This window comes from Amblyomma mixtum, chromosome 4 (genome assembly GCF_055824585.1).
Source record: "Amblyomma mixtum isolate Tamu chromosome 4, ASM5582458v1, whole genome shotgun sequence".
In the NCBI taxonomy this organism is placed as follows: domain Eukaryota; kingdom Metazoa; phylum Arthropoda; class Arachnida; order Ixodida; family Ixodidae; genus Amblyomma; species Amblyomma mixtum.
The window spans coordinates 158,196,199-158,210,358 of record NC_143015.1 but is presented as its reverse complement, the minus strand read 5'-3'; the positions used below and the strand labels follow the sequence as shown (position 1 = coordinate 158,210,358).

At 49.4% G+C, this 14,160-nt stretch overlaps 1 protein-coding gene across 1 annotated transcript; it reads left to right on the top strand.

Moving 5' to 3' along the window:
* The first annotated feature begins 2,392 nt into the window (after positions 1–2,392).
* Positions 2,393–12,834, top strand: LOC149348967 (endothelin-converting enzyme 1-like). The gene is made up of 5 exons (XM_089541876.1): positions 2,393–2,602; positions 6,127–6,456; positions 7,696–8,870; positions 10,124–10,363; positions 12,531–12,834. Exons 1-5 carry the CDS (start codon positions 2,393–2,395, stop codon positions 12,832–12,834), a joined length of 2,259 nt encoding a protein of 752 aa, XP_089398002.1.
* Positions 12,835–14,160: the final 1,326 nt, after the last annotated feature.

Genomic DNA, 14,160 nt, shown 5'->3' with positions numbered 1-14,160 from the left:
TAGCTTTGCATGCGCAAAGGTCCTGCGATTTTTTTCGTTCTTCGTCCGTCGTCCACTATTTGGCACTGCAGTAATTTTCCGCACAGCATGTACCAACACGCCCAATTTCCCGCAATAATCAACTCTATGTATGAATTTGCGCCAGGCTTAACAATCAGGTTGCGAACAGACATAGGATGCAGGTTTATAGGTTCAGATGCTCTTGTTACGGCCAAGCTGTTGGTAACTGTGACCTACCCTAATAAGAGGTCAGGAGTGTCTTTGGTGTCCCGTGGCAATTGCTTGATTGGATTCAGCAAGATGTCAACGAGGGGACTTGACGATGAAGTGGTTTCAGAGGGCGAATAAGGTAGCAGTGGTACTAATAGTACTTTAACTCGTCAGAAATTATCAAACGTTTGTTGCATACAACTTCACTGCAGAAGGACGGTACGGCTTCTAACATCGACGCCAGCGGAGCTGGCCAGTCCAGTGCCGACGAGTCGTACACGGACACCCACGAATCCCTGCCTGGGCGAGGCTCGACAGATCAACCCGTGTCGATGGGGGAAGTTGTCAGTTCGCGATCTCCGGACCGCTTCGTTTCCAACGTTCCTCCTGCTGCTAAAGAGAGCAGCGTAAGTACTCATGAAGCGTATACGCCTGCAATTATATCACAATAAACCTACCTGTGACAATAGCTCTTAAGGCCTGCCGTTTTGTGGCGTATTTTGGATCTCATTTTTCTGGATTGAAAATTGTCCAGTAGGGCTCCAGGGAACTGAGTAGAGATCATCTACTGACATTTTTTTTTGTTCCATTCTTCGCGCAAGCTTTCTTTACTACGAAGTACAGCTTATTGATTGAAAAGCGCGGATTCAGTAGGTCTTTCCATCGCCACCTACTGCGCACCCAGAATGTACGGGTGAGGATCAGAGTTGCACGAGGTAGACAAGGATGATTACAGAATCAGCGCTGCATTGCATTTTATCGATCCTATTTCTTCATGTAATGCTGATGTTGGCCTCTGAACACGTCCCCCCCCCCCCTACCACACACACACACGTTCCCTTTTTTCAACACTGCTGCAGTTCAATTGTCAATGACTGTAAGCTCACCTTGTTAATGTTATCCAGGCGCGATGTCCTAAAATTAATGGGCCGGCATGAGGGAAGCGCAAAATGTAATTCGTGTGTTAAAAGAAAAAGATTTTAAAAAATACTTTTTTTTTCGCGCGCATCGCTGCCGGCAGAAGGACGCCGGAGTCGTTGCGACGGAGGACGCCCAGGTCGTGGAAGAGATCTCCGAGGAGCCTTCCCTGGACCCCCGCGAGCCCCTCAGCAACCGAGCATCGATAGACCGCAGCGTCTCGACGGGAAAGGTCGTCCCCACCAAGCCAGCATCGCACTCTCCCCTCATCGCCGCCTACGAGGGCAGCGACGCTGGCGTAGGTATCTTTAAGCTTGCATAGAAGGAAGCAGTTGCTGAAATGGCCTGGTCTCTGTACACTCTATACATAGATACACCTATATGGGAGTAAAAAGGGACTAAGTTGTCATCTAGCGCACTCTCTTCATAAAAGGGAGTTAGAGGATGGGTTACACCCTTTTATCTCTTTTCTGCACGTTTCGCATGATAGAAGGTCTTAGGGCTTAACTGAAGTAGAAATAGGTTGCACTGTAAGGAACACGGAAATTCTGAACTCCGTGAAAAGAAATGTTCAATATCGAGGCAGTGAGGAGCTGGAATTAGTGAGGAAGTACGTCTATTAAAGTCGAAATTTGATCGAGCTGCTACATATTTATTATGCGTCAGAACTCAAAATCCGACGAGACATAGGCGGAACGAAACCAGTTATGTGTTGTTCTCGATGTTTTTCTAAATGGGGCACATAATTCAGGTATTTGTAGCCAGGTCAATTGGTCACAGCGCTTGAGGACTATGATAAGAATTAACGGGAGAATACTAAGGATAGACAAGAATGTAGTTGGCAGTTACGCGTTCTGAACAGCCCCATACGAATGTTTTGAAAAAAAAAAGTACAACCGATGTATCCCGCACTAGTCCCTTAAAGGAATGAAATTTGCCGGCTAAAGAAGAAACTCGAAATCAGGACGACAGCACAGCGAGGTATGGAAAGGCAAGTGGTAGGGTGTACCGTTAAAAGACAGAACGTTGCTTGAATTAACGAACAATCTCGAGTTACCTATGCTCACTTGGTAAGATTTTTGGCTAGGTCATGGATAGGAATCTTACATATACATCATTGTCCAGCCAGTACAGACGTTGGCGCCAATTTTTCCCATAGCGGCAGGAGGGAAGCCAATTGGAGCGCCCTACCGTCGTCATGACAACGGGATCCGGCAGAAAAAAGAATCCCCCTCGAGCGGGGCTCGAACCGCTGCCGGCAAAAATGAAGCATCGCTTCATATCCCCCAAAGAAATCGGCCACCGCCGCTTCGAAGATCCTTCCTCGGACCCCCGCGAGCCCATGAGCTGGCGAGACACCATAGACCAGTGCATTTCCCAAGGCATAGTGATCCGAACCTCTCCCTTCGTGGAACCCCTGCGTGGTCCCACTGCTAGTGGCTCAACTCCTCCAGCGCCGAAAAGGGACACCTATGTGAGTTCCTATGACTTTGCACACCGGGGGGAGGGGGGGGGGGGCGGTGATTAGGTGGTGGGTACAGTGAGCTAATACTTCCAGTTTACTCTAGTGGTGGTCACGTGAACAGCAACGTTCCATTTCTTATGGTAGACGTGTCTAGCACACTGTGTACCGTATTGCCGTTACCGGAGTAACGAGAGCTCGCCTAAAGGTGCGCTAAAGGTGTCTAGTGTGGCCCCCGCAGGCATGGCGTGGTAGCGGTCACTTCTTCATGGCCCTGAAGAGGGAAGAATGTCTGCGTTCCTTCTAGTTAAACTTAGCATTTGTTACGCGTCATTCGCAGCCCTGAAGCTTTTGTGTACAAAAATAGAAAGTGAAAAAATGAATGACCCGCATGTATCTCGCTGATACATCAGCGCCAACAACTTTGAAACGGGGTGGTGGCAATAGACGATATGCGAAATGCGCAGCGCCATCTCTCGGCGCTCCGAGAGCTAAGTCCTCCATGTTGGTACGGTACAGAAAACGAAACCGCGGCCCTGCGTTGGGTTAAAACGGCTGCGCTTCGTTTGAAAAGTGGAATGACGATGCGCTTTTACGCTATGCTGTCCACTATGCAAAGAAACTATGATGCGTGCCAGAACTAGGTGCGTTCCGGCTTTTCGCTTTTCTATTTTTTCTTTACTCTGTCCCAACGTTCTAGTAACTGCAAATGCCATGTGAGGTATCGTGTGTCAGCAAGCCATTCAGTGCACAGCTTGCGCTTTCTGCGCTGATTTTTCACAACGCTTTCTAGCTGATTTGCGTTTACATTAAGATACGGACCAATCATTTGTTGCCTCTGATCAAAATTAGAAGACGATTTAGTGCATTTATTAACTCTCCGGTTGGGCGTGAATATATGTAGACGCATACTTGAGCAACGTAATAGAGAAGGTAATTTTTTTGAGCGAGCGTACGCCTGTGTTCCTCAAGCGTGTATTCCAGTCGCGAAGAAGCACGTTAATTAATGTGCAGGTAAATCGCGGCCATCGGCACTCAGTGCGCGCCATCTAAAAACCTCGATTGCTCATGCCGTAGCGTACTAAGCGCACTCGAAGAACCACACGCACATTACTGCTTTTGTTACGTGTTCAATTAAGTTTTTCCCGTGTTCTATTAGTTTTGGAAGGGCTAGCAATCTCTCTGGACCATGGGGTTGTTGCAAGATCCCACACATTGTTTTCTTATAATATCGTACGTGATCACGCCCGCATATGTTATGCGCGTTAACGCGTCTTTGTGAGGCAATGCATCCTACCTATAAAAACTGAGGTGCGAATACTTTATTTTTTTAGGATTCCTAAACATTCGATATCTCCGGCGGCGAAAGTCTGAAAAAAAAAAGCTACTTTATTGTGAAGGCGGGACGCATTTCCAAGCTAGAAAGTACGTGCAACATTGTACTGAAAACTCTTCAGGCCATAAGATTTTATCGTTGTGGCAAGCTCCAACAGCTTGCTTCGCAACAAAGAAATTTGTGTAGGTTTGGGAGGAAGCGAATTAAGTGTCGGAGGCAACCGAACATGCGAATTTCACCCCCGCATACACAGCTTGACCAGCGTATCGAGTCCGTGCAGGCACCTACAGCTGTACGCTCTTTCTCTAATCAAGCCGCCGCGGTAGCTCAGTGCTTATCTGAAAAAAAAAAAAACTACGTCTTTGCTTACAATATCTTGAATTATATGTGCCCACTTTACTCATGTTAATATCGACTGACAACATCGCAATACTCGCTTCAACTGCGTCTTAAGCAAGACGCGGTTTCAACGAATTGCGGCGAAAACCAGCCGGCGCCGGGCTCTGAAACGGTGACGTTGAAAACCGCGGATGTGCATTGTACATTGCACTAAACGAATCACATTACGCAGCTGGTCGAGGGTCCTGTGTGAATATATTGCAATGCACGAAGCTCCTGGCGTCGGCGCGAACGAAATTTCACACTGTCACAGAAGTTCGTCAAGATATCTGTGCACTCAGCGCAAAATAACCGGTCGCTACCCCACCAGACGAAATCGCGTCCACCTGGGAATGAAATAGCCGTGAGAATACGTGATGCTTGAACCGGTGCTTTAATGCGCGAATTAAAATGACAGTGGCGCAGAGTTCGACTTGCCAACACACTTCCCAGTGCCGATTCTGGCTATCATCAACGCCAGACTTCAAGCGAAGCTCAGGACGCGGTAGGAGGAAGTTGGCGCTTACTGAAAGTACCTACATTTGGTAAAAGATGAGCAGTGAAAACCACGCAGCAGCTGAAGCTTGCCTGTTGAAATTTCACACGCAAGATTCATGACAGCTATACCGATATCAAGATTGTACGCATAGCAAACGATGCACCAGCTCGACGAGCTCGCCGGAATCAAGATGGAAACCGGAAGTTGTGGGCGCCGTGTTGGCAGACCACGAAGCAATTTCGCATATCGTCTATTTTTGTTCAATTGTGTTGTCAATTCTCATTAAGATTCGCCATCGTCTTTACCTACGGATCCCTATACTTCTAACCTTATGCCACATCTCTGCCTTTCAGCCACCAATTCTCCAATCGCTTTTTGCTAACTTCCATTGCAGATTTATTTACATGACCATTGTTATCTTTAAACCCTAGGGCTTCCGGAAGAGTGACTGTGCCTGCATCGACATCCGGATGGATTCCATCACATTTTAGTATGAGTTGCTAAATTGTTTCCACAGATCTACCACACACTGCACATGTGTCATATTCGTTAAACTTCTTTTATGCGAAACATACTAAAATGGCCCACCCAGCTCCTCGAGCGCGGCGGTGTCGTTACCATTGACCTTTCGTGACCTCCATGTCATACCACGTGATGCGTGACGTCACAGTACATGAAAAACGGGGGGACCAACTCGCGCCGTCGCGCGAGGCGTCGTGACCAAGGATGACCACGTGGTGCGTGACGTAACAGCAGATGAGAAACGGGGGCCCAGCTCGCGCCGTCGCGCGAGGCCTCGCGACCAAGGAGGACCACGTGATGCGTGACGTAACGACATAGGAGAAACGGGGCCCCAGCTCGCGCCATCGCGCGAGGCGTCGCGATCAATGTGTTTCCTGCTTCTGCCGCTAGGTGCGCTGTAGTGAACACGTGATGCTGGAGCGGCGGTATACAAGGGGGTGCTCCTGCCTCTGCTAGGCGTACACGGGATAGAGATGCCTCCTGGAGACAGGGCTGCTCGTTGGAATGAGAAGCAAAAGTTGCGGCGTGCTACAGAGACTGATGAAGAGCGTGAAGAACGTCTAGCCAAGCGGCGTGCTCGATATGCAACTCGGCGACAATATGCTTCGCATCTGACAAGGCTTAACCTAAGCTAAGCCTCAGCCATTTTTTGTAGCTGCGCGTTCTGAGACACCCGGACCGAGCTTCAGAGAGTAGGGCACTGCCTCTTGAGTTATCATAGGAAAAATCTTGCCTGATCTGCCTTTTCCAGTATCGATATAGTTCTAGACTATGCTTTTTTTCAATTGAATTCCTCAAAAGCCACCAGAGCGCCGCCTAGGGGAACATACGGCATCCCGGTACTTTCTCAGCGCTGGCTTGGTGGCGCTTGTGCTTGCACTGGTCGCGGTGTCCAGCCTGGTGGTCCAGTACGCGCGCAGTATCTTCCACTCCCCTCCTGCCGACGTCTGTGACACCGAGGACTGCGTGCTGCATGCCAGGTCCATCCTGGCCACGATGAACGAGTCCGCCGACCCCTGCGCGGACCTGCACGTGCACGTCTGCGGTCGAAGCCACGAGGCCCAGATAACGAGGGACACGCTCTTGCGTATCTACAGCCACGAGGTCGTGAAAGCGTTCGGAGATGCGCAGGTAATCCTCTCCCTGGAAACTGAAAACTTGTCGTGAAGACATGTGACGTGCTGTAACACTCTTTGCCTCGATTGACTGGGCATGGAATGAAGGAGGGAGTGAAAGAAGAAAGGAAGAATGATGTGCCGTAGTGTATAGTATCCGGAATAATTTCGACCACTTGGGGATTTGTAACGTGCACTGACATCGCACATTAAAGATGCCAGCGCATGTTAAATATATCTAATGGAAAAATTTGTTCTGAAGAAAGAGAATGCAGTAACTGTCTCATTTCTCGGTGGACACCTCAACCGCGAAGTGAGGGAAGGAATGAAGGAAGGAGTGAAAGAAGGAAAGATAGAATGCGGTATCTTAGTGGAGCCATGCAATGTAGAAGCCAACTCACCCAACATGGTGTTTCGTAATGGATGGGTGCGGAATAATTTCGATCATCTAGAGATGTTTAGCATGTACTTACGTCCCATATTACACACGCGAATTCTGCTTCGCGCCTCCATTGAAATGCTGACGCGGTGGCCAGAATTTTCTATCGCGAACTTATGTTGACCAGCCGAACTAAAAATTAACAAATCCAACAGGGTGGAAGCTGAGAGAAATGTAGTGAAGAGTTCAATGAAATTAATAATAAGAGTCGCGTTTGGAGCAAGACAAAAAAAATTCCATACAGCATGGAGAGACATTTGTCTAGCAGTGGCCTCGGCAGGTTACTATTCCGGCAACAAGTGATCATTTCTGGAACGAAACGTTTTTTAGCGCGTTATCTCGAATACTAGCGTTACTCAAGGTCACGTTAGTATGAAACACAAGGCCCTTCAAGTGGGACCACTGGGTGGTACCATGCGTAATCAGATTGTAGATCATCTAATTGGCGTAGAACGTTCGGAGTAGTATCAAACGATTCAGCGCGTTACGGACCATAAGATTACTAGTCGAACCAAAGCGCAGCATGTCATAGGGATCTGCACCGACGACGTTTGGTTCCCCAAACCGTGACTTCTTGAAACTTCAAACGTTCATTACGGCCAAACTAATTGACGTACGGCATTCGAAGTGGCGTCAAACAATTTGTCTTTTTGAGCTGTATACGCTGGGGTCAAAAATTAGATATACGGATATAACAAAAAATTTGTACCGGATATAGCGAAGATGGCTATAGTCGCAATATTCGTTCGATATTGCTAACGCTGCCTCAGCGTTTTATTGTTTTTTTTTTTACTTTTTATTTATCCTTGGATGCAGGCCTTTCTCACCTCTTACCGCGGTTCTTCAGCGGCGGTCAAGGCTTTCACTGCTTTCGCCCAATGCTTGGATCGCGCTGCCAGCTCAGAGGTGGATAGCTTCGTGGCATTCATGCGGAAACGGGGAATTCCGTGGCCACATCCCACTGCAGCTTCCAAAGCCGGCGCCAGCGTGTCTGGAGTGCTGGATGTCCTCCTAGACCTCACCGTCAACTGGAGAGTGGCCCTCTGGTTCGACGTCACGGTGTCTCAGGATTCGAACCAAGGTGCTCCTATCATCATCATCGGGGACATCGGAGACGTGCCCGCTCTGCGCATGGAGCAATTTGCAGAAGCCGACAATATTACTTACGCCGACGTCGTCCAGAACATGTCACACTTTCTGAGTGGCGGCAAAGTCACACTTAGCGAAGCGGAGTTGGCGGAACTTCGTCAGGACGAGGCAGCGTTCAGAAAGGTCCTGCTTGCCACTGACACCTATGCCGACGAGGAAGAGTTCGATAACTTTTTGCCGCTGAAAGACTTCGCCATGCTTTTTGGAACCAGCGTGTCTTCGGCTGAATGGACAACGCTCCTAGACAAATATCTTCACGACGCCATCAACGTTTCAGCCGCAACGAAAGTGCTCGTTTTGAACGAGCCGCAATTCAAACGAGTCGGCAATATCATGGGCTACCTTTCGAACCAGAGGCTCTGGAACGTCGTTGGCTGGACGTTTGCTTACGCGTACGCCTGGATCATAAACGCAGACTTTGAGTCCCTGGGGTTGAATCCGTCAACGAGCGATGTGACGAGTCGCGTCCTGTGCTTCGTCGCTTCCCAGGAATCGTTCGGCATCGCTTACGCGTCGCCCGCTTTTCGACAGGCATTGAACGCCAGCGATCGCGACAAAGTGGTCGCTGTGCTGAACTGGACTTCGGCGGCTCTGGAAACCCTGGTGAATGCGTCGCAGACGATAGCAGAGTCGACGAAGATGGAAGCGCGGAGCAAACTAGACTCGTTGGCGTCGATGCGGTTGTGGCCTCCCGAGCCGTACTTGCACGTGGGTTCAGTAGACTCGCTGTTCATCAACTTCTCCGGCGAGGCGAAGAGTTTCTTGAAGATTTGGCTGCAATCAAGAGAGGCCCTGAGGACTGCACTTGCAAGCCCTTACTACGATAGCCTGTTGACGTCTAGGTAAGGTCTGATTAACTGACTACACGAATTTTAGGATAAAACGAGAATTCGCGCGTTTATTTCAATTTTACTGAAGCACTGTAGGCTTTAAGCTCGGTTCGAACAAGAGTCGCCACACTGATATATTGGCGACTCGGCAGGCGCGTTATTTGCAGAACAGTGCCAAAACTGACACTTTGTAGGTTACAATAAACAGCCTACAAAAGTCTAATTCTCGCCGGGTGTCAGCACTGACAGCATCTCGAAGCCTGTAGAATAGGAGATACTCAAAATCCTGCAAGTGCGTTTTCCCACATACCCACCACGATGGCTCAGTGGTTAGAGCGCTCGGCTACTGAGTAGGAGTACCCGGGTCCGAACCCGACCGCGGCGGACCCGTTTCGATGGAGGCGAAACGCAAAAAGGCGCCCGTGTGCTGTGCGATGTCAGTGCACGTTAATGATCCCCAGGCGGTCGAAATTATTCCGGAGCCCTCCACTAAGGCACCTCTTTCTTCCTTTCGTAGCGGGCGGTGGCTCAGTGGTTATGGTGCTCGGCTGCTGACCCGAAAGACGAGAGTTCAATCCCGGTCGCGGCGGTCGAATTTCGATCGAGGCGAAATCCTTAAGGCCCGTGGGAGGGAACGATGTTATTGCACGGTAAAGAACCTCAGGTGGTCGAAATTTCCGGAGCCCTTCACTACGGCGTCTCTCATAGCATGAGTCGCATTGGGACGTAAAACCCCATAAACGAAAACAATCTTTCTTCCTTTCTTGTTTCACTCCCTCCGCTATCCCTTCCTTAAGGCGCAGTTCAAGTGTCCACGTAGATACGTGACATAGTTACTGCGCCATTTCCTTTCCTGAAAACCAATTTTCATTTTCTTTCCCCACGTAACACTGTTGTCCAAGAGAAGTTGACCGGCAACGCGTTTCCAGCTGAAACAAAGCAAGAAAGGCTAGTTTTTTGTTTGATTCTTCCAAAATACGTTTCACACATTCTCTCCACACCCTCTGAGCCTCTCCTGTTGTCCTCGCAGTAGCTCTCACAAGCGCACTTGCTGAATTTTCAATACCCGCTATTGTCTTGAAGTTGCTTCTGAATGGCTTGGTTCTAAATAGGATTGCTTGTGGATTACACTGCAGCCGGAAGGCACGGGTAAAGTGCCCTGCACGATACTTCGTCAATGGTCTTCGCTCACCGAAGTGATCTGCTTTGTCAATGAAGCAGTTACCGGCGAGAGGTTAGAGTAATGGCGCATATGCCCTTCGCAGGTACCGCTGGCGTTCGGACAACATGCTCTACCTGTACGCGCTGAACGAGCTCCGGGTGAGCCTTTGCGCCTTGTTCCCGCCGTCGTACCTTCGTGGAGGGTCGGCCGCCATGACCTACGCAGGCTTCGGCTTCCAGCTCGCTAGGCAGCTGGTGCGCACCATAGACCTGCGCGGCCGCGCCCTAGACAGGATGGGGCGCAATACCACCTGGTGGGAACCTAACGAACAGTCTCCTTGCAGGTTAGCTTTTTTTGCTCACGCACAATACTTAAGCATTTAAAGCATAGTATCTTAACGTCCATAGAAAGCATAAATGACGTGCATGTCCAAGATTCTTGGATAAAAAATTTTGAATATTAAAATACTCTAAGGCATTGTTATGAAATTATTGAAGGTACTGGTCCATTCTTTCGTTGTGCAGCAAAAAAAAAATCTATGGGGGCCCTCTGGCAGCCTAAAGTGGGCTAGGCGAAAGCCTTTGTCGCGCTACTTCGACTGCCGATGACTGCCTGTGTTTGTTACGGCTGCACCGCTTGGGAGCCATCCTCCTCCACTAGCTGCGGCACACCGGCTGACGACAGAGCAGCGCTCAACAGCTCCACCTGTCGACGAAGATGACGTCACCTTCTGGCAGCTGCGCCCGTCGATGAGTCAACCCAGGCGCCGGATGTAACGCCGGACGGACGGACGGGAGAATGAGCCATTAAAGGCTTTCGCCTTAATATTTCTTTTAGAGCGTTTCCACCCCTCGCATCGAGCAGTTAAGAGTGCCATAAAAGACCAGTGGAGAACGCTTTTGATTACAGCAAGAACGTCAATAGCACAAAAATTCCAGCCTGCCGACGGGAGATTTGCGGATACATTGATAGTTATAGTAAAATCTTCCAATATGTGAAAACATTGCTTTCATAAACTGGTTCCCGTTCAAAAGTGATTTTATTCAGAATTGTTAGGTATGGAACGTTGTGTTTTGGCCCATCATCCAAAATTCGAAAGTCAGTGATGAATACTTGTTTCACGGCACTGCGAATTGGATCCGTTCTGTTCGTACCACCTCTGAAGCCCTATTCTGGAGCCTTTTTGCACCTACTTGCTCACATGATAGCCTTACTAGACGTTTTCTAATATCAATTCCGCATTACATCGCTGCACCGCTTCGTAATTGGCTTCTGCAAAAAGATTTGATTTGGAATTTTGCTAAGGTTTATGGGGAATTAACGTCCCAAAACGACTGAGGCTATGAGGGCGCCGTAGTGGAGGGCTCCGGAAATTTCGACCACCTGGGGTTCTTTAACGTGCACTGACATCGCACAGTACACGGGCCTCTTGCATTTCGCCTCCATCCAAGTGTGACCGCCGCGGACGAGATGGATTTCGGGTCAGCAACCGAGTGCTATAACCACTGAGCCACCGCGGTGGCGGAATTTCGTTGCGTAAAACAAGAATTTACAGGCATGGCAGGACACACTACAGAAAGAGACTGGAAGACCGAGTCCAATAACGGCTAGAAATCAATTAGGATGACGTAACCTAGTGCGGTATCCACGTCTCCAGAAAGGGGCCCAGTCACCGACAATGCCTTGACAAAGCAGAGGGCAAAACGCTTGTCTAGAACATGTTCTGGGCGTATTTCGGGCTGAACACGCAATATCTATAGATAGCATTTGGTTAAAAATGGTCTGCAAGTAAGCATGTGCAGTTAAACTTACAGGATTTCATTGTCATTTTTTGACTTCCTGGTCGCAGCGGCTTTGGGAGGTGCGGAACGACAGTTCGCTCGTTCTAGACATGCGTTTTGCCCTTTGTACAGTCGCGAGCAAAAAATATTAGCACAGATCAGTGGCGATCAGAATTCGTATATCTCACCAAGCGGCGCTGCGGTACGCAGACCTGCCTAACGGGCCGTTTCCGTGTTTGCAGCCAAGGGGTGGACGGCAGGAAGTAAGCTTTATCAAGCGTGCAACGCCCGAGCGTTGAAGTGCCGACCCTACGTGACTGTTCTTATTTTGGCTCGGTCATCATGAGCAAAGATGGCTTCGTTTTTATTACTGATTTTTTTTAAGTCCGCGATGATCGATCAAAAGGAACTCGCGGGAACAATAGATGATAGCGCTGCCTTTAGCCAGTAATTTTGGTGTCCGTGGCAGTCCGCTGAACACCCCTAATACTGTAGAATGGGAGTGGCCCGGCACTCCCGTTATCAGCCTCTTCGCCACCCGCAGCGCCACGCGTTGTCATTCCGGCGCTCTGGTGTTCCGTCGTGTGTGCTAATCTTTTTTACCCGCGACTGTACCTGGTCGAAACGTTGCTACTTGTTCCTTCCAGATCCCGTTTTGAAAACATCGTGTAACATGCCGGCGTCATTCGCAGTGTACGGCCGCGTTAACGATATCTCGCGCATGCGCAGGCTGGACGGTGCCATTTCCAGTAGGGAGCGCCGGCAGCTTGGAGACCTGTTCGCCCTGGGCGTGGCGTTTCTTGCTATGCGTACAAGCTCGGCGCAGGACCCGAACAAGTGGCCGCTGCGACTGAAATCGCTTGAGGCGCTGACCGAGGCGCAGACATTTTACGTCAGCTACTGCAGCCACCACTGCGACAAGCCGAACGGCAGGTTGATGTGCAACTTGGCCATGAACGCTTCGGAGTTTGACGGCGCGTTCAAATGTGATGATAGACAGCGGAATTCGTCATCGACCTGTGTTTTTGTGTAGAATACAGAACAAGCGGGATACTGAGTGATTCTGTTTTCTCAAATTAATCTGGTTATACTCTGAAAGCCTTTAAGGCTTTTTGTGATTAGTAAAGCAGCATTCAGAATGCGGTCTATTATAAAGCGTTAGCTTTACTTCTTGCGTTTCAGTTCTCAGATTTATGCGTTATAACGCAAACCGTAACCCAGTGGTTGCCGTGGTAACCGCGGTGGTTACGTAATGGAATTAACAGGCGGCAGCGTGGTGCCTGAGCACCACAACTAAAAACTAAACTATGTCGGTCCAGTGTATATATATATATATATATATATATCCCTGCCTGGCAGCCGTCACAGTCGTCTAAAATTTGTGGGCCAACTGTATGCCGCAGAATTTTCCGGATGGTGTCATACGATTCAGCGTTTCGCGCAGCATAAACTTGCGGCAGGGATTGGAACCGGCGACCTATGCACCCCATATTCCACGTCTTTAAGAATCTTCGTATGAAAATTGCGGCTCAACCGTTTGTCGCAGAGTGTTCGGGGTGATGGCATACGAGTTCGCGTATAGTGGAGCAGAAGCTTGCTATTTAGGTTAGAGATTAGCTCGCGACCGGGATTCGAACCGGCGACCTATGTTAGGTGTGTTAACGCTCGATATTCGATCGGTGCCTCAGCGGTGGCTCTTTTTTGTTCAACGCTACGCGAGTCGCCGAGCCATTTCGCGGAGCCGACGAAAGGCCATGCTGCGCATGCGCGAGGAGCAGTGACGTCACACGGTGCAGAGCTGGCGCGCCGCTGCCGTCGCTGCGTGGGTGACTTAGAGGTGCCGCCGCCGCGCTCGCCAGTTGCGCATGCGCAGTAGCGGCGCATAGGTAGCGTGCCGGGGCCGCCGCCGCGCGCTCTCCATCGCCTCTCTCTCTCTTCGTTGCTTTCGAAATCCAACTACGAAGAGCAGAATGAAATCGAAACAAATTTGCAATGTTTTCGCAGCCCTCGCTCGAAGTTCCTTAAGTGCACCCGAGGAATTTCATTTCATTTGTTTAGGCCCGAACGCATATCAGTTTGGATCAGCCAGATAGAACAATAGATTTTACCTGAGTCGAATAGGAGCCAAACACGAAAAGAATCTGTTCAACACACGCAGGCAATGTACGGATTGCATTGTCTGTAATGTTTCTAGTTATAATCGCTTTGATATGCAGAGCATAGCTGTTGGTTGCGTGGATCTGTGCAAAGCAAGGCGCACGCCCCTTCTTACGTTCAAGCCGAACAGTGAGCAAGGCGAAAATTGGGCATACAGCAAGAAAGTATTTTATTTCTGGAACGAAAAACAGCTCCATCGTCA